This window comes from Numida meleagris, chromosome 1 (genome assembly GCF_002078875.1).
Source record: "Numida meleagris isolate 19003 breed g44 Domestic line chromosome 1, NumMel1.0, whole genome shotgun sequence".
Taxonomy (NCBI): Eukaryota; Metazoa; Chordata; class Aves; order Galliformes; family Numididae; genus Numida; species Numida meleagris.
Window position 1 is genome coordinate 61,903,743 of NC_034409.1, and position 27,453 is coordinate 61,931,195.

General features: G+C 45.8%; 2 protein-coding genes across 4 annotated transcripts in view; both read right to left on the reverse strand.

The window, feature by feature from the left end:
• The window catches only part of CACNA2D4 (calcium voltage-gated channel auxiliary subunit alpha2delta 4), a 111,349-nt gene extending 103,941 nt beyond the window's left edge, over positions 1–7,408 (reverse strand). Inside the window, exons 1-3 of the mRNA XM_021389839.1 lie at positions 7,096–7,408; positions 6,147–6,228; positions 892–1,008 (exon numbers count right to left, since the gene is read on the reverse strand). Coding sequence (XP_021245514.1) covers positions 892–930 — 39 coding nt within the window. The 5' untranslated portion in view covers positions 931–1,008; positions 6,147–6,228; positions 7,096–7,408. The remainder of the gene's footprint in view (positions 1–891; positions 1,009–6,146; positions 6,229–7,095) is intronic.
• DCP1B (decapping mRNA 1B) overlaps positions 26,294–27,453 on the reverse strand; it is a 42,224-nt gene continuing 41,064 nt past the window's right edge. For all 3 annotated transcript variants that reach the window (XM_021390031.1, XM_021390042.1, XM_021390050.1), the window contains exon 9: positions 26,294–27,396. In XM_021390031.1, the coding sequence (XP_021245706.1) occupies positions 27,316–27,396 (81 nt within the window). In that variant the 3' untranslated portion in view covers positions 26,294–27,315. The remainder of the gene's footprint in view (positions 27,397–27,453) is intronic.

A 27,453-nucleotide genomic window follows, 5' to 3' on the forward strand; every position in this document is an offset into this window, starting at 1 on the left:
CACTTCACATGCAGACTGGGAAGGAATCCAGAGAAGAATGTGCATGTTTTCAGAGTTGCACAATTAGTGACAATTTCAGCAAAGATTCTTTATGCTCCTTCACAAAGCATAAGGCAGTCCAAACACTAGAAAGGTCTGGCTGTGAATTTAACATTATGGGCCAAAGCCCTGGATCTAAATATGCCCACATTTCGCTTCAAGATTCAAATGATGTGTTTCTGGATGACTTTTCCACATTAGATGTTTTAAACAGTCAAGGCTCTGTGACTACAGAAATACGCTTTATACAGTGGGTAAATATAAAGGAATATGATAGATCCTTAGATTTGAGAGGGGCCAGAACGATTACCTGCTCTCCTCATCTACAGCACAGCAGCATCTGAAGCTCATTTGCCACCTACTTCACATTTCCCCTTGTACACTGGAAATCCAGGTGTTTTCCTTGAAGCTCCTGCCCAGGGGCTGCAGGAAATTCCCCTGAGCTACACACAGCTGAAACAAGCTACTATAGTCTTCAGTGGCCAGAGGGCATCATGCAAGGATGAATTTGATTTTCACTTATCAGAGGATTTTTCCTTCTCTTAACAGCTACAGAATTAAACACCTTCAAGGAGAAAAGTGTTAATTCCCTCATATTTATTCTTAGACTTTGTTTTTGTCTTATTTCTTACTCTGGGCTGACAGAGCAGCCAGCATTCCCCTGTCTGAACGCCCACGTCCTCCCACCAGCGTCTACTTAAAGCTCAGAGAAGCCAGCTGCTCAGCTCAGTAGGGAAGTCCTCACACAACCTCTGTGCCCACGCACCCCTGGTGCAAGCAGAGGGAGGCCAACACCGGCTACTTTGGAGCCACTGGGAGGGGACTTCCTTCCCACAGCTCCCATGGTCATACCTCAACAGCTTCCACCTTCCTGCGGAGCATGCTTTCCATCTGCTCCGAGAACTTCTTCACCAGCTCCAGACCATCCACCTCTTTGATCTTCAGGGTCGGCTCCACGTCTTTGTACTTCTGCCCAAGGGAAAGCAGAAAACCCTGCTGAGTGGGAGGCCCTTGAAGAGGGCTGAAACTATTACTGCTAGCTGGGCATTGTTGTTGGTGATGAAAGATGTGTTGAAAGAACCAACATGATTTACCTTCTTCTCCCATTTTTGCGTTTCCTCCCTTTTTACTCTATAATTTGTGCACATGCAGATCCCTGACCAGAACATGAAGCACTAAGTAAAAGTAAACAATCCAATTATGAGCTTGTGGCTGCTTAAAAAGGCAATATAGCTAGGAATTATGAGCATAGCTATTCCTAATGCAGACATTAAAATCCTGGGAGTAGTCCTAAACGGCGTAATTGTACCATCTTTATTTCTTCTTTCCAAAAAAGTCCCAAAGTTAACAGATAAGCAGAAAGAAAAGGGAAATACTGGCAGCCAACACAATTTGATTAACGATTAGCTGGTTGGTGGAAGTGCAAACAATTGAGTATCCCCCATCATCACTTCTCTCTGTAGCACACACACACATCCCCTCCGTCTTCATACAGTCATCATGGTTGGAAAAGATCATTAAGACTATGTAGTCCAACTGTTGACCCAACCCCACCATGCCCACTGACCATGTCCCTCAGTGCCACATCCACACGGTTCTTGAACACCTCCAGGGACAATGACTCCACCACCTCCCTGTGCAGCCTGTGCCATTGCATGACCACTCCTTCTGAAAGTATTTTCTAATATCCAACCTGAACCTCCCCTGGCACAGCTTAAGACCATCCCCTCTCATCCCGCCTCACCACAACCTCCTTTCAGGGAGTTGTAGAGAACTATGAAATCCCCCCGAGCTTCCTCTTCTCCAGACTGAACAATCCCAGTTCCCTCAGCTGCTCCCTATAAGACTTGTTTTCCAGAGCTTTCACAGCCTCCTTGTCCTTCTCTAGACACTCTCCGGGGCCTCAATGTCTTTCTTGTAGAGAGAGACCCAAAACTGAACACAGTACTTGAGGTGCAGCTTCACAAGTCCCAAGTACAGAGGGACAATCACCTCCTAGTCTCACTGGCTGCACTATTTCTGATACAAGCCAGGATGCCTGGTAGCGCACTGGCTACCTGGGCACACTGCTGGCTCATGTCCAGCCAGCTGTTAACTAACACCCCCAGATTCTTTTCCTCCTCTTACAGATTTCCAGACACTTTGCCCCAAGCCTGTAGCATTGCATGGAGTTATTACAACCCAAATGTAGGACTCAACACTTGGTCTTCGTAAAGGTCGTACATGCTTCATGTTGTGTTGGCACCACAGCAGCAATCTCACTAGGGATGTGCTCTTTTTGCAAGTACAATTTGAGGAAGTGAAAAGAATGAAAAGACAGCAGAAGCTTTAGTGGCATTTTTGAACTGGAAGCAAGTGGTAGGGGCAGGACTTTGCATGTCTTGAGGGTGAGTGAGCAGAGCTCCTTTTGTTCAGGCAGCTCACTGACCACTGGGGAAGGCAACCAAGCACAGGCAGAGTAAGAAATGCCCTGAAGATGGGTCAGGCTGAGGAGGTCAGACAGAAATAGCAGCAACAACCAGGCTGCAGCAGGCATGGCTAGCTCTGTCTGCCGTGATTAACAGCAAGGGTTTTACTGGATTAAAAATGCCAGGCCTCACATTCCCTCTGCTGCAGCTGATAGCTGGGGCGGTGGTGGATGAGGAGGAGGAGGAGGTCAGGTTGAGCACAGAGGTTGGCATAACCGCACTGCTGAAGGAGGGATGTTCAGCAGCCCCTGAGGGAGGGCTCTGGCTGATGACCAGCCTGCAGCACGCACCCAGCTGGTGCCTGCCCCATTTAGCTCCATGTCATGGTTTCAGCGGAAGGGAGGTGATCTCTGCCATGCTTTAATCAGACCCTCCTCGGGGGGAGGAGACTAATCTCTCCTGGGAGAGTGGTGATGGGGGGAGACTGCACTAGCACAGCCATAGTGCGCTTCACAAAGTGACCTGCCCGCAGCTACCTTGGGTCACTCCTTAGATTAAGAAAAGCAGGGTTCATTACTTCTCAATTATTTTTAATGTGCTTTTAACACACTGAAAATTGGAGGTTAACAAGGTAAAATAATCACAAGCAAGCTTAAGCAGCCTGCTAATATCATACACATCTCAGCCCTGGGAACTAGCATGTTCTGGGAAGATGCGGCAAAATTTTTGCACAATTTCAATTGGCTGTTGTGAGGAATAAATCAGGTTTGAGCTCAGATCCCCTTCGAGCTTTTTTCCTGCAAACAATCCATAATCCATTTTGTATCTGTATTCCTGCCTCTAAAGGCTCCGGCTATTAAAGAATATTCACTGCAAGACTTCCTATAGGTAGGCAACAGGGTTGTACCTTTTATCTCAGTACTGTTACCAGATTCCATAGCACAAAGAACGTGGTAAGTGCCAACACTGGTACTTCTTGCCAACCAAGATTAACTACTGCAACGCAAGTTCAGGTTATCAAATCATTAAATTTTACAACAAGTGAATCAGCTGCAAGCTTGGGACAACTGGCTGCAGTCAGCTGATGTTGAGAAGGGACCAAACAGGTAACTGAAATAACACATCCTTTCACATTCCTCTAGTGCTTCACTCCCTTAAATAGCAGGGACAGTTCATTAAGATTCTCCTTCTGTGGGGGTGGCAACTTAAAAGTGGGAGATCTAGAATTCAGTATCTAAACTTTTAACTGTGAACAGAGATATGCCACCAAATATATTTTCTTGTTCCCACCTTCATAAAATTAAGCCCATTGAAGTATGTAGTGTTGCATTACTCAACGCTAGTGAAACTATATTAAGGGTGTGAAAGACATTGCTTTCATCTTCACCCAGAAGCATGTCTTAACTGAACTTATTTTTCTGTTCTTTGCTTTGTAGTTACCTGCATTGCTTTATAGTAATCACACATCTGGAGCAAAGCTCTACCGTCCTTTCTAAGCCCTATCCACCAAGGAAGGCAACTGTCACCTCAGCTTCAGAAGGAAGCAAGAGGAATTCCCAGAAACATTTATAATACATTGCTAACATAGCTGAGGAAAAAATAAGTTCTGGGTCTGCTGAGACTGATTAGTGTTTGTCTCACTCAGAGGCAAGCCAAGCTCTGGAGAGAAGCCTAGAACCACCGCAGGGACCTCCCGGTATGGCTGCAGTTGGTGGCCCCAGGCCCTAGACAACAGCTGCAGCAGGGCCATTGCTAGCAGACCTAACAAGCCAAAGGTTAAAGCTGTGGGAGATGCTACTAGCCTCCTACTCAACCTCCCACATCACCGCTTGGCTCCAGCTATGTTGCTGTCAGCTGTCCTAGTCCCTGGCCAGTGTTTTGGTGCAGACCCATCAGCAAGCCAGGCTCACGTACCAGACAGGTGCATGAGCTTCTCTTGACCTCTGCTGCATAATGTCCAATGAATGCTTCATCCATCAAATCAAAACAACTCTGACGTTAAATTTCATAGCATCCTGGCTGCTGGAGACCAAGAGCCACCTGGGGGCTTTCTCAAAGCTGCTTGGTCCAGGATGAGAGCCTGCCCTTGTGAATTCAAGGGACATCTACTGCCTCGCCAGCTCTCCAGAAGCAATAAGGCCTGATGGGCAATAGAGCATTTGGGTTTGCAGTATAATATTTAGTTTCTTCTGCAGAGAAACAAACAGAAAAACTCTGAAGAAGTACAAGCAAACTAAGTCCCAGAAGAAAATTTATGCTAAACAGGGAGAAGGTCTACATGCAATATTAAAAAAAATAAAAATCTGGAATCTGCAGACTTCCTGTTGGCCATCAAATACTTATACAGCACCAGGCACAGATATCTGACTATCTGATAGTCCCGGTCTGGGTGTGCACTGTCCACTGGAGACTGGGTATCCACCTGAGATGCTGTAGCATATCACTTTGACTCTAACACTACTGCTTAAGGACCTCATGTGGGAATAGTCAATGCAATTGCATCCTCAAAACTGCTAAAATGCGAACATTTGCCTATGCCCAGTATCACACTACAGCTGCCTTATGATTAGGCTTGAGGTGCTTATATCTGCTGAAAATTATTTATTGCATCATGACACATTCTTTTAAGTAGGGCGGATAATCATCATATTCCTTTGACAAAGGCTAAAGGCCTTTCTCAGGAAAGCCTAGCAAAGGCTCTCCCTTCCTCCAGAGGTAGGGCTCATTAGCATCCAGATTTTATTTATTTTTATTTTTTTTGCACTGGGATGTGGGTGTTACTAGAGGACAAAAAACAGACACCTAAAGGGACTAACAGGCAATGCATGGCTTGTGTTGAAGAGAAGAACCAGAGAAAGAAATGAAAAGAAACTGGATGGCTACATGAGGTGGAGCAGGGAACATATCCCCTCAGATGTGCTCAGCAGCCATCAGCCCCTTGAGTAGTAATTAGGAGGGGCTGATTAGTACAGACCTGCTGCAGCAGCGTGCAGGGATCAAAGATCAGAACAGGAGCGGCCATTCACCTCTGACTTTAGGAATCAAACACTACAGGGCAAATTCTCTATGAGTGTAAATGGAAAAATTTATTTGAAGTCCCTAGAGCTACTTCCTTTAATGTTGGCAGAGAGCTTACTGGGGCAGTCCTTGTTCTTCAGGAAGATCATAGCTTCCAGGACTTCTGCTCCAGAGATTCTGTCCCAAAGATGGTTTTAAAGACAATTCAAATGCAAGGAAAGTGCCTTGAAGAGTTACTGGAGGAATACAAATGAGTCGGCAGAAATAAACAAAAGTACCAGCTGGAGAGCTATGGGAGGGCACTGTGGGGTGATGACAAACAGGTGAGCTATGAGCAGATGAGGGGGGACTGATGTGCAGTTAGAGAGGACATGAAGGGTTGGTATGAGAGAAAGTGAAATGATCAGAGGGTGAACTTGAAGACTACTGTTAAAAAGCATTTTTTTTTGACTGCTTTTTGTGGCACTTGGCCATAGCTAATGAAAGCAGGGAAGACGTAGATCACCCTCTGCAGTTTGGCGTAGCCATGAGACATCACTGTTCGCATAGTTATAAGCCCACATGGTTTTGGAAGTTGGCTGGAGACCTGTGTGCTTGCCTTTTTCCACCCCAGGTTTTGTGTGGAGGGTGAAGGTTGGAAGAGAGTGCGAGGCCAGTGGGATCCTCACAGCTTTCACCTACCTTTTGCAATAGGAGAGAGCCTGAATACTTGGTCACGATGGAGTACAGCTCCCCACCAAAGGCATCTGCCCAAGACTTAACCCTAAAAAGAAAAAAAAGGGAAAATCAGTGTTAATAATTCAGAGGTAGTAGAACTGCTTACTTCTTTTGACAGTGAAAACTCCATTTTCCTAAGAACAAAGCTCCTCATATTTCTCAAACTTGTAGAGTGGCAATGATAATGCTTTCTTCCCAAACAGTGAGTGAGACGAGCGATAAGGAAGGAGAGAAATGCTGATTAGCAGGACATTTGTCAGCAAGGAGTATCAGTGAATGCTGCTGGCCTTGGTCACTGCCTGTTGACTCCAAGTGGAATTTGCCTCATCTCCCTTTAGAGGTGTGAAAGTTGTTTGTTTGGTCATAGATATTGTCTGGTTTCCTCTACTGTTAGTAAGGTAAAATAAAGTGTTCTCTAGAGACGCTTGTCTTCACTGATTGCAGACAGAGCCTAAAGTGAAGGGCTAGACACCTAACATCAAGACTGCTGAGCAGAAATAAGTATCAGAGCTGAAAGAAGTTGTCAGGACTCACCACTGGATTCAGTTCCCAGAGCTGCGTGGGGTAGAGACTAATGAGCCGGATGAATTTACTGCTCTTAGAGGAGGTACTACAGCTTCCTAATGCCAGAGGAGATTATGCACCTCCTCCTTGTAAAACACTACTCACATTTGCGCCATCCTGTAAATAACTGATGATAGCAATTCCACATGGAGAACATAAGGACGTTGAAGAGCAGCCTGAACACTGAGCCATCCAAATGAAAATAGGAGGCTCTTATAATTGACAGAGCACTTCATCAGAAATCTGTTACATGATTCACATTAGGCAGTTCCACCTACATGCAGTTCCTTCCGCAAGGATTCACTTAAGAGAGATTTCTTTAATGGAGTAAATGGCCTTCTCCACTTACCAGCATACACTACATATTTATGGGCTGCAGCCTTGCCTGGGGCTCTCAGTAGGTGCCTCCCAGCCTTCAGCAGGCTTTAACCCTAAGGCCTGATTCCTCGGCACATCGCACCGCTGTTAGGGCAGAGTAATACACTGACAAAAAGACGAACTCGGGAGCAGAGGCAGCTCAGCAATGGTGGAATAACCACAACAGCTAGCTTTAGCTAGGAAGCCTGTCTGTTAGGCTCTCCTATTGCAAATGCATGCAGACATGAGGGATGATTTGAAGCCACTGTAAAACTTCTGCCCTGATCTTCCTCGATGTCTATGAAGGAGGCACAATGTGAGTAGGTGCCCTTTCTGACCACTTCTCAGCTGGGAATAAGGCACTCATTTCCATCTGCTGTGAGCCAGCACCAGCTGAAATCAGTAAGTACAGCTGCATTGTTTGGATACTGTGGCCTGTGTCTTATTTTGACGGACAGATTTTTATCACTTCATTTCATTCTTAGAGCAAAAAGGCTATAAGTACCTGGTAGGAGGCCAGGATTTATTGCTGCATTTCAGTTATTCTAGCAAGCCTAGGGAAAGAAAAGAGAAGAAAACACAAAGAGAGACCCCCTTGGATTGCTTTCCTGATTGCTGTAGTGATTAGCTTATTGCCTGAAAAGCTATGAACCTGTATTTAACTTTATGCCCTAGCAACAGCTAGTTTTACAGCTTTTTTTTTTGGTGTGAGATGTTCTGTGCTGATATTAACTAATACTCAGCAAATCTCACCTTCTACTGAAGAAAGAAAGCGCTTAAGCATGAAGTTTGGGGTACTGATTTTGGCAGAGAGATTTATTTTTACCCTATTTTCCAAAATAAAATAAATCAGAGGCATATCATCCTACACTTTCTGTTTTGTGCTGTCTGTGGCCATGCACGTGACCTTCTTCCTACCACTTCTTGTAATTTTTCTACTCCGTGGGGTACAAGAGTCAGAGATAGTAAGTTCAGACCAGTGGGTGTCGTTGGACAGCTTCAGCAGAACGATGCTATTGTTGAGACAAAGAGTCTAGAATATGAGTAATTACTGGTTGGTAGAGAAGCCAGCCACAAGGCTTTATGGTAAACCCAGCCTCTGTGCTGAGGGAACTGCTGGGTTGTAAAACCCCAAAGCCACCCGATTACATGGGATTCTCAGCTTTCATAGAAACAGGAAGAAGGAAGTTCACTTTTTAGCCTTTGAGGCCATGGCAAAAGAGGCCTAAACATGTGAACGTTGAAACATCCAGTAACAGCATAACTCAGGGGAAAGAATGAGTTGGGATTTATGCATTTTCACAGCTCCTAAGCCTGTCCCTGAGGTGCTGAGTGCTGGCCTCAGGCTGCACCCTACAGCCACATCTGAGCTGCTCTGCCTGTTGGGGGCTGATGTTCCTCTGGTCCACATGGCAAAACCTGCACTGTGCAGGACAGGCAACAGTACAAGGAGGAGCAAAGGGAGGAGGGTGAGCAAGGTGGGGAGGGCTAGCACCTGGAGTGTGGGAGCAGTGGTGGGAAAACCAGAGGAAAGAGAGGAACAAGAGGCTCTACGTGACAGGGCTGAGGAGCAGGGAATTAAAATACATGGTGTTGTTTCATGGGGGTTGGAGAAAATGCATAGAGGTGGTTAGGGCAGGAGCCTGTATGAGGTTGATTTTCACCTCTCCCACCTGAAGTCCCTGACATTTCTGGCACCTGAGCAAAGAGAGGCTGAGCAGCCAGCCCAAACCCTCAATGCCCTTGCAGCTCAAGAAATCCCGTGCCATGGCCAGCTTATAAATCAAGTGGAACCAGGAGAAAAGAGTAAGTGGTTTCTGTGCTGAAGCTAGCAATGGACTGAGCAGATTTTTTGCACTGCTGGAGTTAAAGCCAATCGATCTTTGCAAAGATGTAAGTTGGTGATGAACCGAGGGCAGTGTTGCAAAGGCAGGTATGACTCTGGGGGCAGAAGAGGCTGACTTAGTTTTGTGTCACTTCACAGTGATCAAACCCAGCTGGTGCTTAAAAGCTTTTGGTTTTGTGTCCCCAGAATGTCCTCATGCAATCTGTGGAGCAGCTCCATTCTCTGCTGATTTACTTTCTTTTCTCCTCTGGCCAATGTCTTCCTCTCCTGAAGTTTTATTTGAAAAGGGCAACTTTTGTGTTGCAGTCAAAATCATGAGTAGATTTGAAACACAAGGGATTAATTCAGCTCTTGGTCTGGTTTTGGCACCAGAGGAGAAAAGCTCTTTTTCTATTGTTTATTCTTTATTCTTGTACATGAACAAGTTCCAAATTGTGCAAAGTGACGCAACCGTTTTCTCAGTAGTAAAGGACTATCACATTATAACCACATGCATCAGAAAAGGATTTGGCCAGAGACTGCCTGCCCGTAATCCCTGCACTTGTATTCAGTGGTGAAAACAGCAGAAAGGACAGACTGTCTTCTTAATGCCACAGATTTCAAGGCCAAAGGTATTTCCATGCAGCATTCACTCTGGGCACGGAGAGTCAATTTTATTTTGCATAGCCTGAAGCTGTTAGGGGTTGAATTTTATTCTACAGTTGAGGTTTAATTCTATTTTTGAGGTTGAACTCTAATTTTATTTTACAATAGAGTTTGAAATTTATTTGATGGAGCTAAGAGAGGAAAAGTTCCTTTCAGCTGGATTTTTAAAGTCCTATCTCCATTGCTATTAAAAAGCATGGAGACACTGCTGCAATTCAAGGGGAGCAAAGTCACTCATGGAGACAAATGGGCTGTGCAGAGGTGTGGAGTGGGCTGGCATAATTCTGTGCGGCCTGAGTGTCTTTTCTGTGGCACCGTATCAGAAGCACTTTGCTGGGGCAGAGTTTGATGCATGCAGCCCTGAGTGGAGCTGGTGGCAAAGTATCTTGATGCCCCCTGCATGAAGTCAGTGCCACGCCTGGTAATCACAGAATCGTAGAATGGAAGGGACCTTACAGATCATCCAGTTCCAACAGTCAGGTGAGCTGTGTTGGTGAGCACATCCACAAGGGACCTGATGGCACTTTTTGAGCGCGAAACACTTTCTTATTCTCAGCAAAAGGCACGAGATGACTTTGGTTGGTCTAGCAGTCATATCTCTGAAACTCGACAGCAGCACTGTCACCTCCACACACTAACTGCTGCCCTCCACTGACCATCCCATCCCAGCCCCCTCACCAACTCCCCTGCTGACATTTTTAAACCTGACAGGATTTAACTTGCCTAAATCAGCTTAACAAGGTGAGGCTTTCACGAGCTCGGCCTGCCGGGCATCACGAGCCTCCTGGCGGACACCAAGGCAGAGCAGAGCAGGCAGGTCAAGGGGCTGTGGGCCCTGTCCTCCACTCAGCTTCCCCTGCTAACATCCACACAGAATAAACACAATGTGCATAAGCAGATCCTTGCTTTTATCAGCTTCCAGTGCACCTGGCTAGCATTCGGATCGGTGCTCATGATATATAATGGTAAAAGTAGCACCAGTCTGGCTCCTGTGTGGAGAGATGTGTCCTCAGCCAACCATGCATCTCCTGTGCCTCCCAGGGCTGGGTTCTGGCCGCAGCTGTCCCTGTAGGCTGCACAGCAGCACTCGTGAAAGCAACATTGAGCATGGGCTCTGGGCTGCCTAAGTTTGGCTCCATGGCCAAATCATCACAAGTTGCACCCACGCTGGGATGAAGGTATCCATGAGGTGGTTTTGCCTTCCACATCCAGGAGCATCAGTTGCTGTCCAAGTGCTTAACTAGAGCATATGGGTGTCACTACCCTGCGTGGTGAGTGGGGAACAGGACTCCTGTCCTGTGTCCTTGCCAGCAGCCACCACCACTGCTATTTGCATTGCCTGGAGGGAATGCCGTCCCCCTCCCACTCCACCCCATCCCAAAATGAGAGGGAAGCACTCACGTCTCCAGCGGTATCTTGGTCTGGAGCTGGGCGGCAGGCAGGAGGCAGAGGAGGCTGAGCAGCAGCAGCGAGATGGCTCCACGGTCCATCCTCCATGTGCCAGCCATCAGCGAGGGGCCCGACCGGCGGGATGTGCGGGATCCATGCCATTCCTGCTGCCCCGCGGGGGTCCCCGTGCAGCCCCAGCCATGCTGCTGGCCCTGTGCCCCGAGCAATGGCCGCGCCAGGAGGCAGCTCTGCGCCCCGAGCTGCAGCGGCTACGTAATCCCCCGGCAGCCCCTTAATCCCCTGGCCAAGCAGCAGCAGCCGCAGATTTAGGGAAGTGGAGTGGGATAAAATCAGCCGGGATTACTCTGATTCCTGAAGACGGGTCTCAGCTTCTCCCACCGGAGGTCAGGCCGGCCTGCTTTAAAAGGCTCATAGCTGCAGGTCCAAAAAAGCCCCCCGACCTTTGATCTCACCCACCCACAGCGCGGGATGCTGGGTGCCCACTCTGGCACCATCACCTTGGGGTGCAGGTGCTGTGTGGGGTCGGGATGTCCAGAGGCCTCACACAGGAGACAGGAGAGGGATGGGCTGCCAGAAGGACTGCCCGTTACCAAATCTCCTCCTCATGTGAACGATGCTTTATTAATAGTGGAACCTCTCAATTTGGGCAACATTCAATTGAGATTGCCATCCCCTGATCGGTGTCTGGAGACCAATGAATCAAAGAAAGCCGATGGCTGAATGTGATGAACAGCAGCGAGCAGCAAAGTGCACAGTCAGATGAGGGGCACGCTTTGAAAGCTCATTATCATTGTGAAGAGTATGAATTATGAATAACTGTAGATATAGCAGTGGAAAGATATAAATGGGCAGAATGACCTGTAGAAGAGCCTGACTGTGGCTACGGGTTAACTCGCTTCTTAGAATAGCTTCAAATCATTTTTGCACCTTTAAAAATGGTTTATTTTCTATACAATTCAAAGCCACGATAGATCATTAGGTTTTTCATAACAGTGTGAGGGAGGAACGTGACTGTCAAACAACTGAAGTAAAACCAAAGCACACATATTATAGATGTGCTGCTGAATGCAGTGTTCGTGCCACACATTAAATGGGACAATAGATGTGTCAGAGAACATACAGAGAAGGGAATTAAAAGGTGATGCGTGGAATAGAGGTTAAATGGTGTGATGCAGAGTCTGAAAGCCCAGGCTGAACAATTAAGTCATTACAGAGCTGACTCACCTCAGGATAGGCCAGTTTCTGCATTTACTGCAATGTTTACTCCAAACCAAGTGTCTTTTAAGTTATGGTCTTGTTCAAGTGGGCCTGGTAGGCTGAAATTTCCAGATGACATTCTTAAATCTGCTGGGCAAAGGGTTACTCAGGAAGGTTGAAATGACTCTTTGAGACTTTAAAATCCACAAAAAAGATAAAAAATCTGCACATATAAACTCACTCTCTTAGAGACAGTGCCTTTGGGGTACCACATGGCTGTACAGCAAATGGCATCGTTAGCAGATGAAGGTAACAGATGGATGGGTCTGGATCGTACCAATACCTTTCTTAAATGGCCAAAATGTGCCATGGGGTCTCTTGCCATGACAGGGGGTCAGCACAGATCTGACTGGAGTGCCGCAAGAGGACTCTGTAGGTGAGCACAGCATGGAGAAATGTCTTCCTCCCGCAATTACTCACTGCAGACAGGGGGTGTGATGGATTGCCTGTGAGAATGGAAGGAGCTGATTGCTCTTCCCCAGACTCAGATGGTGGTGCTGGCACCAGGGATCATGGGGTCAGGCTGCTGCTGCTTCCTCTTCCTCCTCCTCTCTCTGCATCCTGAAAAGAGGAGAATGTTGTTCTAGGAGGGACTATGAAGACTGATCATCAAGGTCCCATTTCTCATTTACCGGGATTAAAAATGAGGGGTAGAGTCTGAGCCTGGCAGGATACTTGTCTGGGTACTTCAGGAAGGAAATGATGAAAGTTCACATTCTGAAAAAAATCTGAAGGAGAATTGAAGGCAGGAGAATGAGTGTTTCAGACAGTATTTTCTCCCCACTTTGCAAGAAGCCATAAGCAAAGAGTTACTGTGAGTGATTCTGCAGCATCTTTTTGCTAGCCTTTCCAGTCATTGTGTGCTATTTGCAGCAGGGACCCAGTTTAATCCAGATGGGTTTGGACAGCGTCCTGCTCTGCATGTGTTTGAACATCCTGAAACACTCATAGAAAAGACAATGAGATGCAGCAACAGGCTAAACTGGGAGGCCCAAATCCCTTTATTTGGATTGATCTTGTTTAATGGTTATCACCTAACAGATATACATCACTTAACCCCTTAATGACCTAAAGTTGCAAGAAGGGGAATTTGAAGATGAAATGAAAACAGCACAGAAAACTGGAAAACACCAGGTACCTAGAGAGCCCTTAACGGGATTAGTGTGTGTGGAGGTGCTTCTGCAGAGCTCAGCACTGCAGTGTGTGAGCACAACTGGGGCACAGGAGGGAGATAAGTGACAGCAGGGTCTTGTTGGGGAAGAAGAAAATGAGTCCTATGAGAAAGAATGAGAGCAAATCCTTAATGAATTGTGAGAATCTGAGGAAGGCTGCAAGAGATATGGGGGCAGGGAGTGAAACAAATTAGAGATAAATTTGCAAAACCATGATGCAATAAAAAGTGCCAGTGCGATTTTGTGCTGTGTTCATAGATGTAGGGAACATTTACCAGCTCTGTTCGTTTCTGGTTTGACTAGAACCTGAGGTCAGTTTGGATTATCTTGTTGTGAGAAGGTCCCGGCAAGTGTCAAGATCAGCCAAGGAGCAAACAGTCAAAACACTGGTGTAAGCAGTGCTGTAGGTGGGTTTCTTAAAGACAACAGATATCCTCATTTGTTTAATGCATTCATGTGATGAGCCTAACCTGGGAATTCCTGAGCAGACTGAAGTGCAATCTTATAGCCAGATAAAGAGAAAGGGATAAAATGAAGAAAGGGAAACTGAGCACCATAAAAAGCTGATCAGAAAGCTGCATGGCACAGCCTCTTGAGGCAGCCTCTCTCCATGCAGCACAGGTTGCCAGGGCACAATTGGTAGCAACCAGGCACTTCTTTGTCAGAAAACCAGCTGGAATGGGGGACAGGGCAGAGGCCCTGAACAAAGTGTGCAGCTTCATGGAGATAAAGAGCAGGTGAGGCAGTGTCTCAGACCCCTCGGGCATGAAGCTCCTCCTGGTGCCAGGTTTATCTGCCTGAAGCTGGTCGCCAGATTCTTCTTCCCTGTGGCACTACAGTATGTGTCTCCCAGGTAGCCCATGCAGCAGGGCAAAGATGAGCACCCTATCCTTCAGGTCAATCTCTTGGGGCCTATATGGAGTCCTTTCTGCCCTGTGGATATCAGGACTGGGAAGAAGGTGTAGGAGATGGGTATTCCCTTGGTTTTCATTCTGAAGACACTGGGATCTTGCTGTGTGTCTGCCGGCACCTCCAAGCAAATCTTTGCTGTACCATCATCCTTAACTTAAACCAGCATCATTTCCTAATAAGAATTATTTGCTTTGATTTTCAATAACTTAAAACAAGTAATGATGGGAACAAAATACTTGATTGTATTAACAGCAGATAGATTTATCTGAGCTCATAATCTTGTGCCTGTCTGTCTCACGCCAGGACACCTATGCTGAGTGTTTGGGTATAGAAGTTCCTTTCTACCCTGCTCAAACACTGTGCTTGAAAAGCTCTTTTCTCAACAGTGCTGGAGCCTGTATCCTGTTTGGGAGATATGAGGACGATGTCTCTGGCCTCTCTGAGGAGATTTAACTGTTCCCTGGCGAGGTATGGAAGGCAGCTGTGGGGTGTTTCACCAGCAGCAGGGAATCTGATCTGCCTGTCCAGCAGCTGCCAGGAAGAGGGGACCCTTGCCAGAGGTGGTGATGGAAAAGCACTTTTATTTGTGGTCTTACTGGCTGGCCATGCAAATCTCTTCTGATCGGGTTTCAGAGGAGGGTTAGAACTGCAAGCTGACTTCACAGAAGAGTGGATTTAGTGGGTGAAAAGGGCTGCAGACTTGCTCCTACAGTAGTGCTGGTGCTGCAGGCAGGCCCCCAGGATGGGGGCTGGGAAGCGTCCTTATCCCCATCCCCATCTCCATCCCCATCCCTGTCCCCTGTGTGTGCTGCCATCCCTGTTCTGACCGTGTCAGAGCTAGCAGACCCAGCTGACCCCCAGATGCTGCAGCTCACTGTGACAATGCTGCTGAGTGACTGGTCACAGGGAGACCCTGCTATGAATACATACAGCAGGTACACAGTGCCTCACTGAGATCTCTGCAGAGTAGAGATTCACCCTTAGTGTAGCTCTGGGGGTACAGGCAGGTGCTATACCCCCAAATTTCTCCACTTCAGGTTGCCTCAGGAGCAGTGAATAATGGATGGATGTTTGGCCTACAGATCTTCCCCATATGTCAGCAGGATTCTGGCCCAATGTGGCCTTTCAGACCTTCCTTCCACCCAGTAGCTCTGCAAATATCTGCCTGCAGATCGCTCATCCGCAAGCTGCATTCTCTTCCCGTTGTTTATAGAAGCAGACATGTAGGTGTCATATTAATTAATGCCTTTGGCTCGTTACATTGTCTTTTTTCCTTTTTATTTTTTTTTCCACAGTTCTACTCTAAATTTAGACTTGTTTAAATACTCCATGGTGAAACAAGAAGAAAGGAAAAGGGAAAAAAAATGAAGTAATATGAACAGAGATGTTCAATTTGGAGAGAACTGTGAGCAGACAGCTGCTTTCCTGGGTCCTGACACAGGGGTAGCCAGAATGAAAGTCAACTTAAGCCCTCTCCCTCTACTATCAAAGGGTTAAACATAATCTTTTCCATTTCAAGTCCACATGACCCAAAAGAACTTGATTAGGAGGAAGGGAAACCCCATTTTGAAAGGGATTAAAGCTTTCCTGGCAAAGTAGCTGCACTAGAACAGCTTTTTTGAGGGAGGATGCTTCGCTTCCTGGGGAGCTCCAGGAACTGCAATGCAACAAGTGACTAATAAAATGATGCCACTTAATCTGCTAATCCCCACAGCCACAAAAACACTTGACTCAGTGTGTGTCTTGCAGCATCCTTCGTGTTGCCAAATCCTTTGCATTAAACGCATGATGTGATGACCCTGCTCACAGGACGTGCTACAAATACCTCCTTCTCCCTGCTCAGTGTGTTAATAAGGATCCAGGGGTTAACATGGTTATCAGCATGGAGGTATTTGAGTCAAATTAGAGTGCCTGTCTGGGCCAGAAGGAAGCAGAGTCCCGCCTGCCCTATGTCCCAGCCAGTGTTGGCAGACCATAGAATCATAGAATGGTTCTGGTTGGAAGGGACCTTAAAGATCATCTAGTTCCAACCCCCTGCCATGGGCAGGGCTGCCACCCAGCAGCTCAGGCTGCCCAGGGCCCCATCCAACCTGGCCCTGAATGTCTCCAGGGCTGGGGCACCCACAGCTTCTCTGGGCAGCCTGTGCCAGGGCCTCATTTCCCTCAGTGCAAAACTTACCCCTGACAGATGTGGAGGCAGAGATGAGTTCCTTGCTTTCATGATCTGACAATACTGCCTCATGTACGTGCAGAAAGCCTGATGAGGATTTATTGGGTAATGGCTTCAGGGTGCTTACACTGAGTGTCTGGGTGGGAGCTGTTGTAGAAATGCACATCGGCATGGCTGCAATATTTAGAGCTCAATTAAAAATCTTAAAAATTTGGGTTTTTTTTCCCCTCCATTTTGGTATTACAGAATGGAGCAGCTCTGCCAAAATTCTAGGTCACAAATTATAACATTTCATGCTTTCCTCCTTTGAAAAAGGACTATTTTTTTCCCATAAAAATCAGAGGTGATCAAGTTTCAATGTGATTAAAGATAAAAGCTGGGCTTTGGATACATTTTATCGCACAGTGATGTAGGTGTAGATAAAAACAGTCCATTCTTTCATGAATATTAATGAAAACATGTTTGTGAGTTTAGGCAGCCATCAATTGTTATTAAAAATATCATGACAGTCTTGAGGAAGAGAAGGACTGTGAGAAGGCTTCCACACCAGATACACAGTTTCCAAGCAGGCTGCATTTTGCTCTCTGATTCCTCCTGCAGTGAGAGGAAGATGTTTCCCCTGACCCACAGCTATGGGGAGTGGGGCTCCTCCAAGCCCCCAGTGACTTGAGTCACTTCCCATCAGCCCTAAATTGCCTTAGAGTCTGCAATTAGCTGGCTCACCTGCCAGCTCCTTTGATTTCCTTCAAGGGGCACAAATGTGCTGAGGAAGAAACTCAATGCACATCTTGCCAGCCTCCCACACCAGAAGCCACCACCCCCCCCATGGGGTGCTGGGCAGGCAGGAGGGCATCAGGGTGAAAGGGAATGGCAGCTCACCAGGACATAGCCTCATCTATGCACATACGCGATGGGAGCAAATCATCTCCCTCTTCTTGCTGGAACATGTAGCAGCATGCAAAATCTATGTTTGAAACAATCAGTTTCTAGCAGCCTTGCTTATTCTGCTGCCTCCTGGCATCCAGGCGGCACATGTGGTACTCAGTAGAGACAGTGACAACTCAGCAAACCGTTTAGCTGGAACGAGGGCAGAGCAGTCTGCAATGTGCTTGAAATTAATTTGAGAAATGCATTCACTTCCCATGACAAAACCCGAGTCTTAGGTTTACCAGAGCTATTGATAAATAATGCATGCATATGTAATGAAAAAGAAAACTCTTATCCCAAGCCTTGATGTCTATAGCCATCTACAATTTGCTGAAGAAACACACTCCAGCTGCCCACCTCTTGCTGAGTGCAACAACCAGGTTGATGCTAACACCTGAGATGGAGTCTCCCAAATCTCAGGCAGAAGCTGTGCAGCCGTGCCCTGGGGATCCCTGCATGGAATGCCTGATGTACAGCAATGAGGCAGACCTGCACTGAAATCTCATTAGCAATGGTTGTTTGTTGCAGCTCTGACCTCAGCTTTATATGTGCAAGTGATGTTAGAGTTAATAGGCATTCCCAGCTTGGAGAGATTCCCTTTCTAGCTGCAGTGTACACCTAGGTCTGCTCTGCTCACTGTGGCTCCATCAGCAGCAGGGCAGGGAACAAAGCAGGAGAGCTGGCATCCCTCATCACAGCCTGATATGGAAACAGGGCCCAGGACTAAGCGTGTCCTCTGCTGGGGCATCTCCAGCCTGTGCTACCTGCAAATCCTCTGCTTCAGGTCGGCTTTGTCTTTAAAGTGCTGTAATATCATACATCTTGTATGGAATAAGATGGAAGTGGAGGAAGTATTTTAGCATCATGTGACTAAAAAATCCTTGCAATTAGTTGTGTAGGATGGTGAGAAATGCTGACTAGGTGGAATGGCCATGGAGATCTTTTCCTGCTTTTTGGCAAAGATGACCCCAATCAGATGGATTTCGCATGGTGCTGCCCATGGTAGCCGCTAGAAAATTGCTGTTGGTGCAGGTGGCTGCCCAGGGCCAATAAGCTGTAGAGACAAAGAAAAGGTGCTGTGGAGCACACAGCCCACCCAGGCTTTGTGCCGTGGCCCAGCCCTCAGGAGCCGGCAGCCATTTTGTCGCTGAAGAGTCAGCACTGCCAACCAGCGTTATGCAAGGCTGCGGGGTCTCTCTAAAGGCTGTGGTGGCCAAGGAGAGGGGTAGTAACGGGAGGAGGTGGTCACGAATCTCTATCAGATTTCTGTATCACAAATTTGTGTCAGAAATAGCGCAGCCAGCAGGAGCAGGGAAGTGATCGTCCCTCTGTAGTTGGCACTGGTGGGGTTGCATCTCGAGTACCATGTTCAGTTTTGGGTCCCTCTCTTCAAGAAGGACAGAGAGGCTCTGGAGTGTGTCCAGAGAAGGGCAACAGAGCTGTGAAGGGTCTGGAGCACAGGTCTTATTGAGAGCAGCTGAGGGAACCGGGATTGTTCAGTCTGGAGAAGAGGAGGCTCAGGGGAGACCTCATTGCTCTCTACAACTCCCTGCAAGGAGGTTGCGGCGAGGTGGGTGTTGGCCCCTTCTCCCAGATGGTAATGGCCTCAAGTTGCACCAGTCGAGGGTTCAGATTGGATATTAGGAAACATTTCTTCTCAGAAGGAGTGGTGCTGCACTGCCACGGGCTGCCCAGGGAAGTGGTGGAGTCACCATCCCTGGAGGTGTTCAAGAACCGTGTGGATGTGGCACTGAGGGACATGGTCAGTGGGCACGGTGGTGTTGGGTTGGGGTTGGACTAGGTGATCTTAGAGATCTTTTCCAACCTCAATGATTCTATGATTCTAATAGTCCCACCTGTTCTGGCAAAGCTGCTTCTGCAGGGAAACAGTAGTACATGGGATGTTTTCTCTTTTCCTCTCTCCCTGAAAAGGGACTTTCTGTTAATCCTGCTCCTTTCTGAAGCAGCAATTGCTCGCCTCCAAGCAGGTCATTAGAAAGCCCACAGGGCACCTTTTATGCTGCTGCAGTTGTTTGGTAGGAGAAAAACATTTACGGGGAGGAAGTAGCTCTGTCAGCAGCACCTCACAAATCCTCTGAGAGGCTCTGAGAAAAGCTGAGCACGGAGCGGCTGCTGGTGGGCTGGGAAGGGCAAGGGGAACAGCCCCTGGCACAGCCCTGTTGTGCAGCTGAGAGAGCACATCTCAGAGCATGGTGATTTATTTTTTGATCAATGCATTCCCTGCATGTGAAAATACTGTCACTTTTTGGTTTGCTCCTGCTGGCTGCGTTGGCTCTTCTGTCCTGCAGCAGGCTGTCACGTGCAGGCCACCTCAGCTGTCCATTCCGTGGGATGCTGCAGGGGAAGGGAACAACAGGGCTGCTGCCTCTCCTTGTTCAGTGATGTTTCTTGTTTTCCCTGCCCACACAACCTGCTGATTCCTTCTGAAGTGCTGCTGCTGGGCAAGGGTGACATTTGGGCTGGACTGAGGGATTTCTGTTTGCCACAAACAAAAATTGTGAGATGCAGAAAGGACCAAGACTCCAGTGGTGTGCGGCTGAGTCTCTGCCCATGTCCCTTGACTTCTTCTGCAACTGCCATAAACCCACTGTGTAACCACTTGTCACCGCAATTTTAGATGGAGATGTATTTCATTCTCCTTTGCAAGGGTAATTTTTATGGAAGCACTTTGTATCTATCTAGCTCTTTGCAGAAGAGCACTCTTAGAACGATGTTGGAGACATACAAAATGTACACAAGAAACACCCTTTACAATCACACAAGAGCTCTCATCCAAATATGTTTAAGTGGATTATGAAATCACTGCTATTGTTGACTTTCTGAAACAAAAAGAGAGCAGATCATGGTGGGTTAAATATTGACAAGAATTTTTGTGTCCCTTTGTTCTGCACTCAACCTTCCCCATCCCACCACCTCCATATTCAGACCTGCTTCCTCAGCACCAGTGTAATTAAACAAGTTGTTATGATGCGACAAGAAGAAATCACAACTTTCCTCCTTCTGTCACCTCCTAAGCTGGTATTTGAATTCTTCTCATTTTGGTAGCTGATTCCTTCAAGGTATGCAGAGAAGCACTTGTGAAGTGCTCTGCTTTGCAGTGCCTGCTCTGCTTCAGCTGCCTGCTGATGGCTCAGAGATAAGTGTTTACTGCCTTCACCTTTGGTCACCTGTCCGCTTCAGGGCACTTTGCACTGAAGAACTTTCAACTGCTGGATTTAACAGCCTCCTGCAGTCAGGGATTAGCTTAGTTAGTGTCTCTTCTGAACTGCAATGGCCTCCAAATTTCTGCTTTAATACGATGGAGTGAAAGTTTTCCTGGATGAAATTGAGTTTCATCTGCGCTTTTCCATCTCCTTTCATCCTCTTCCAATTTTCACACCCACTTCTGTCCCCACAGGTGAGTTGAAAATTCCCAGCTTACCTTTCTGTTTATAATTCACTGTTGTTTCAAAGAGTTTACTGCATTTTCTTGAGCATATTGCCAGCATACATAACCTTCAGTCAAGAGAGTTAACTGGAGATTTTTCATCCTCTTTGCATTTCCCCTCATTCCTTCTAAGCTCCCCCTGACAAATCTCCTTTATCTTTTCTCAAAGATAACAAAGCTTTCATTTGTTACAGGAATCACCAGTCTTCCTCTGATCAGTGCTACCAATATTGCTGAGACATTCCTAAGATGCAGGACACGTTTTTAGTGGGATGTGATCCATCTGAAAGTAGCACAGAGTGAGCACTTGTGATTGCTCACATGGAAGATGTGGGCAAACATCTCCCTGTGATCAGCTGCTTTGGAGGAAATGGAGGTGGAGATTACAGGAACTGCAGCTGGGGTAGGAAAGAGAACTGGGAGCACTAGGTTTGGCCCTGTAGGTGTAGAAAGAGGGAGAAAGCAGATCCCAAGAGGGTGAGACAGCAGGGACAAACGGTGGATTGTGCACTGCTACTTTTACTGCCAAACAGTAAGCATTAAGCACAGGATCCCAGAATCAGGCTGTGATTCTACAACCTGACTGATCCTCTAATTCCAACACTTGGCCACAGCTCGCTGCACCCATGGGAGAGGACAGCAAGTGCAGGACTAGCCAAGTAAAAACCCAAGAGGAGATACTCAGGCATAAAAAAAAAAATCCAAACAAAACAAAATACCACTTTCTTAGATGAATGAGAAATGCAGGCACTTCTACTAAGTGGTAGGTCTGGGGCTACTGCTCTAAGTGGAAAGAAGGAGGCCATTAGTGATCTGGGCTGCTAAGCAGCAGTAAAAATGAAGGAAAACAGAGCTTTTGTCCCCAGCCCAAGTAGCCCTGTGCTGGGAGTGCTGCCAAGAGCCAGCTTGTTCCTTCCTGCTCTCCTAACTGTAGTATTTACAGGCAAGTGCTGGAGAAAAGCACAAAGTTGTATCAGTTTGAAGTGACATAATAATAATACCTATTATTATTTCATAGGTTTCACAAGTAGATTTCAGGTATCAGGTGAAGAAATGCTGTACTGATAGCTGTACCCAAAGATGTTTGCTGTAACAGAGACGCACACCATCGGAGTTTTAGCCAAAGCACAGGAACTCTGCACTCAGCTGATGCGCCTGTTGTGCAGACTAGCAGTATTTGGGCAAGAGAAGAGTTAACAGTTGTGTAGGATCCAGCCAACATTTAACATCCCTCTGTGTACAGGGTAGCACCTGTAGGACCTTCATCATTTGAAAGTGAGCTGGTATCTTACTGATAGTAAAATGAGTTGTGATTCTTTCTATTTCTTGACTCTTGTCCACATGACATGAGGGTTTTCTTTTTTCTGCCTATTTTGACTAATGTTGCTAGTGCACACACATTGTCCTGAACTCAGAGCTTGCTTTACTTTTCACGTCCAAATACATTAAAAAGGATTTTTATGTGTGACTTAATTAGTTTCAGAAATGTTTATTTCCTGTCTGACCTAGGTTGCTGCTTTTAAAACTCATACAGTGTCTTTCCATTGTATATACCAGCTGCTTATTCTAAATTCATTCGCCCAAGCTTCTGCTGTTTTGTGAGGAAAAGCAGGCGTTGCCTTTGTGGTCAGCACTGTTTCAGCACAAAGATGGTGGTGGTGCTGGGGATGATGCTCGTACAAGCTAACTTTAGATTGGTCAGTCTAATCTCCCAGGCCAAATTAGGTCTGTGCTCATGCTTGCCCTCAAGAGAATCCTGTCCTTCCACTGCCCCTACAGTGGTATCTTCTGAGTATGAAGCAGAGAGGCAAAAGGCGTTCAGCTCAGTTTCACAAAAGCTGAAGTCATTTAAAGCAGTAGGTCAGCTCAGTCCTCCTGCTTCACTTTCTTCTCTGCAGATCCCATTCAGGATTTATACCTAGGTCTGCTCTTCTCACAGCAGCTCCATCGGCAGCTGGGCAGCAAGCAGGAGAGCTGTCAGCCCTCATCATACCCTGAGGTATGACTCAGCATGGCCCCTGCTAGGGCATGGGTTGCCCAGAGAGGTGGTGGATGCCCCGTCCCTGGGGACACTCAAGGTCAGGCTGGACAGGGCTCTGAGCAACCTGATCTACCTGTGGGTGTCCCTGTTCACTGCAGGGGGGTTGGACCAGATGCCCTTTAAGGATCCCTTCCAACTCAAATGATTCTATGATTCTACCCCCATGCCTCACTAATGCAGGCACCTGCACTGCTGCTCACCAAACTGATCCAGATTTAAACTAACCTTAGTGTGGAGAGAGTCTTAACCTGGACCAATTCTTCTGCAACACGTTTTACTATGTACCTGTCTTAATCCAAATGAAAAGGAAAAATACAGGGGAAAAAGGAAGGAAAGAGTGGTGTGGGAGTGAGCAGCTAAGAGTGGGTGGCAGGCCAGGCTGCCTCTACAGCAGTACAGCCAGCTTGAAATGTTTATAAAGCTGCAGTCTTTGTTTCTTCATCTGCGTCTTGCAGAACTGCATTTTCCTCCTGTTTATACATGCCAAGCTCCCTCCTTCATTCCTAGTTCTGCTCAGCACAGATTCATGCCCAGAGGTCAGAACAAGCTTGTTATGGATAGCCATAGCAGTTTGGAAAAGGCCAGGAGTCACATGAGGCTCTTAAAAGTCCTTAGTCAGGATGAGCAGTAAAGTTTACTGTATGTTGACTGAGGATTAATTTTTTAGTGCATTATTCGCTTTCATGACTGGAAAGTTATCTTTTCTCTAGGTTTCAGGAATCCCTCTGGGTAAAGCTGCTGCCTTCTCATAACATTTTCAACATTAGAGCCTCAAACGCTTGATGAAAAATGTCTTTTAATCTCATCTTTTCCCCAGCAAAGATCTCCAAGTTTGCTAAAATATTAACTATGGTTTTAATATCCTAAAGGGACTGAGTTATCTAGAATTCTTACTGCACTTATGACTGAAATTCAAAGCTCAACACATTGTAAACAGGCTGTCAGAGGAGACGAAGCATCCTGCCCATTCAGCTGCATGCTGCTCCTGGAAAATTTTTATTTTGCTGTACAGTTTTAATTATCCCCTTTGCAGCAACAACAGGGAAGCGAAGACAGAGGAGCAATAGAGAGCTAATGAATAAAAATCAAATTAAGGATTTGAATTTTCTGTGAGAAGGGCCTGAGGAAAGGTTGGGATGACTTCACTGAATATTATGGATTTCCATGATAAACACTGGCAGAATTAGTTAGAGATTATGTTTCAGTATTTGATTGACTTTCTGCTCCTCATCTTATCTCTCTGGTTCAATAGGCATGGAATTTTGTAAGAAAGCAAGCAGTGTTGAAGGGGAAATGCTCTGAAATATAGTATCAATTCAGTGCCGAGACTGGGAATAATACATAAAAAAATTACTGCTGCGACATCAGGAATTCTGCTAACCACCAACTTCCAACATATTTACTTCTACTGGGAAAAAAAAAGAAAAACAACTTAGTTCATTAGAGAATACACATCAAAGACAAAAATTTACACGTGGATACTGTGGAAACGCCTCAATTAAAATTAATGCAGTCCTCACAAATTTTCTGACTTTCTACTTCCGACCTTTAATCCTTTTTCAGTTTAAAAACAAAAAAATTAGCATCCCAAGAGAGGCAGCCCTAAGGGCAGTAGCCTTTTCCCCTCCAAAGGCCTTGCTAGCCCTGGGGCTTCCTAGTCTCCCTAGTTCCAGTGGTGTCTTACAAACAAAACAACTTGGGAACTTGAGTGTTCAGAACCACTCTAGTTTTGAGGTAAGGATCTATAAAAACTGACATAAACATTCCGGTATCATGCACAGATCTGGCTGCCTAAAGAGACAGTCCCAGCTTATAAAAGGCTGTTAGGCAGAATAATATAAATTTTCATCACTGCACGAGGGGATCCTCCAGCTTTTCCATGGTACTGGAAGGTTCTGACTATATTTCTGAAAAAGAGGCTTTCTGAAATGGACTCTTCAGTTCACAGGATAAAGAAGAGAGAATAGGGCACAGCACCTCTTCTCTCTTCAACACAGCACAGAACAGCATAGGCCCCAAGTTCAGTCTCCAGTTCCCAAATGCCTCTGAAGAAGCTGATTTTGCCATCTAAAATAAAAAGCTGAACAACAGATTTGACTGCAATTCACTTTTGTCAGTACTTGTACTCTTTTGTCCGTTGTCTTAGAATTCAGAGCATTTCTTCCCAAGCCTGTTCTACCTTGTCACCTCTGTTGTTGGTAAGCATCCAAAGTTAACTGAAATGGCATGTCCCTCCTTTAGAAACTACCCTTATAAACCCCTCAAAGGAAGGTCTTCACCACCCAGACAATCTCAGATACCCCCTAGAGCTCTGAGGATGAGAGAAAAACAGCTCCGTCAGTGTTATATGGTCGAGCAGTAACTTGGAAAGAGAGCAGGGAGAAGAAACCCGGATTTAGCTTTATTCATGCCTGCTTTAAGATATGCCTCAGCTTGCTGACACAACGCCAGTACTACTGTTGCCATGTGCATCAAGAGTTAAAGGTATATTTTTTAAAAAAATTATCTGTTAAGTGACATGTTATTCTGAAAAGCAATAAATAAGGATGTTCTTAAAATTTGTGTATCAAATTTGCTTTTTTTGCAGATATAAATGTTTGTCCCATGACCAGAAAACCAATCACAGACACGGTCAGAGACACTTAGGGATTTCCTTTACCCACCAATTATAGAAGGTTCTACACGTCAAATTAGGTTGTAACTATATGCATCCCCATCATCTCTAAATTCTACTCTCAGATAATCCAGAATCAAAGACATTATGCATGTATTTAGTTTCATACAAACTCCTTTGTGCAGATTCCAATTTCTTTCACAGCAGAGAAGAAATTAGAATTAGGTCTTGCTGTCTCTAAGGTCTGTCCTTCCTACCTGTGCAACACATTCTTTCCATGGAACCTGAAAGCAATTTGCTAACAAGTGGAACATCAAGAATACAACTTGCTCTCCATGAGCTACTTTGCATAGGAAAAAAGTCTAGCAGTCTGGCAGCCACAAGTCTCGTGGGGTTATTCACTTGTGCATAAAACAAGTAGTTCTTCACTTTTTTTGTGTGTGTGTGTTTACAGCCTTTCCCAAGGAACACGCGCAATGTTATTCTCCTCCCTCCCCAAAGGCCAGATATATGGGGAATGGGGGTAACTATATAGTCAGAACTATGCTAATTGAAACCTATGTCCCAATTTACACTGAAGAACCTTTCCCTCACAGATGCGGCAGGTGAGCTGTGCCTAAATCCCTATCAAGTGTATATACATTTGTGCATTACAGGTCAGGCTCTCTGCACTCATAAAGGAAATACCTCCTCAGCAACAACTTGGGGTTCCTAACTTGCAAACTTGCGCTTAAACAGGAGATGCTAATAAAAATAGAGAAAATTTATTTCAGCCACTTATTCTAATTGATTTAAAATCTCATTTGGCTCTTCTGGCAGGTGTAAAAACATTTTCAAGTCACAGAAGTACAACCGATCCCAACAATTCTAAATATATAGTCCATTGTACAATAAAACAAAATCACCACAAAGTAGGGACTATCCATTTTATTTTCTTTAGAAATGGATCAATGAAATCACTGTGCTCCAGGAAAAAAAAAAAACACTTAAAAAAAGAGCTTAATAGGACTTTCACACCAGGTAGCCTCCCCCTTAACAAAGCTGCACGCTGCTTACAGTAATGTAGATTGAATCTGGAGTAATAGAAACATGAATCCAGTGCCACCCCAAAGCTATGCTGATAGCAAGTACATTCACAAACAAAACCCTCCCCCCTAATTCATCAAAACACCTGCAGAGTTCCACTTCTACAGCTAGCTAAAAATACTCTTGTTAAAATAGAAAAAGATTTTTCTACAAAATTTTGGGGGATAGTCATGACATTTCTTCTAAATGGCTTTGCAGACAACTAAGATGACATAACAGTGTACCTAAGACTTTCAGTTCCAAAATTTCACCAGATTTTCATTTTCCTAAAAATAGTCCAACATTGCCACCATGTGGTCAGAAACGGGCATCGTTCATCGTGGAAGTTGCGCGTGGTATCGGAGGAAACACATGTCAAGCACCCAGTCAATGAATAACCATGCTGTAAGTAAAAAACGAAACTGAATTCTGAGAACAGTGACTTTATGCAGGAAAACCAATTCTAAGTATGGGCCAGTCTACGAAAAATATTTTGTGATTAAGTCTTCAGCACTGTCCCTCCATGAAGGCACAAGCCGTTTCCACCCACTTCTTTCTCAGTACAACATGTACTTGCTAACGAGCAAAATCTGTGTGTATGCAAAGTGCCCGAGACCATTCATTTCTTTAAATGTAACATTACTTGAAAATTTGGAAACCTGTTTCCTGGGATTCACCAAGTAATAGAAATTTAAAAAACATCTTTCACATGGATTTCTTCATTGCCGCCTTTCTCACACTGAAGAGATACGCTTCATAAATGATGTTTAAGAAGTTGTCATCATTCTGAAAGAGGAAACACAATGGTTACTGCAAAGGAGATGTTCTTGAGTAAACAGATAA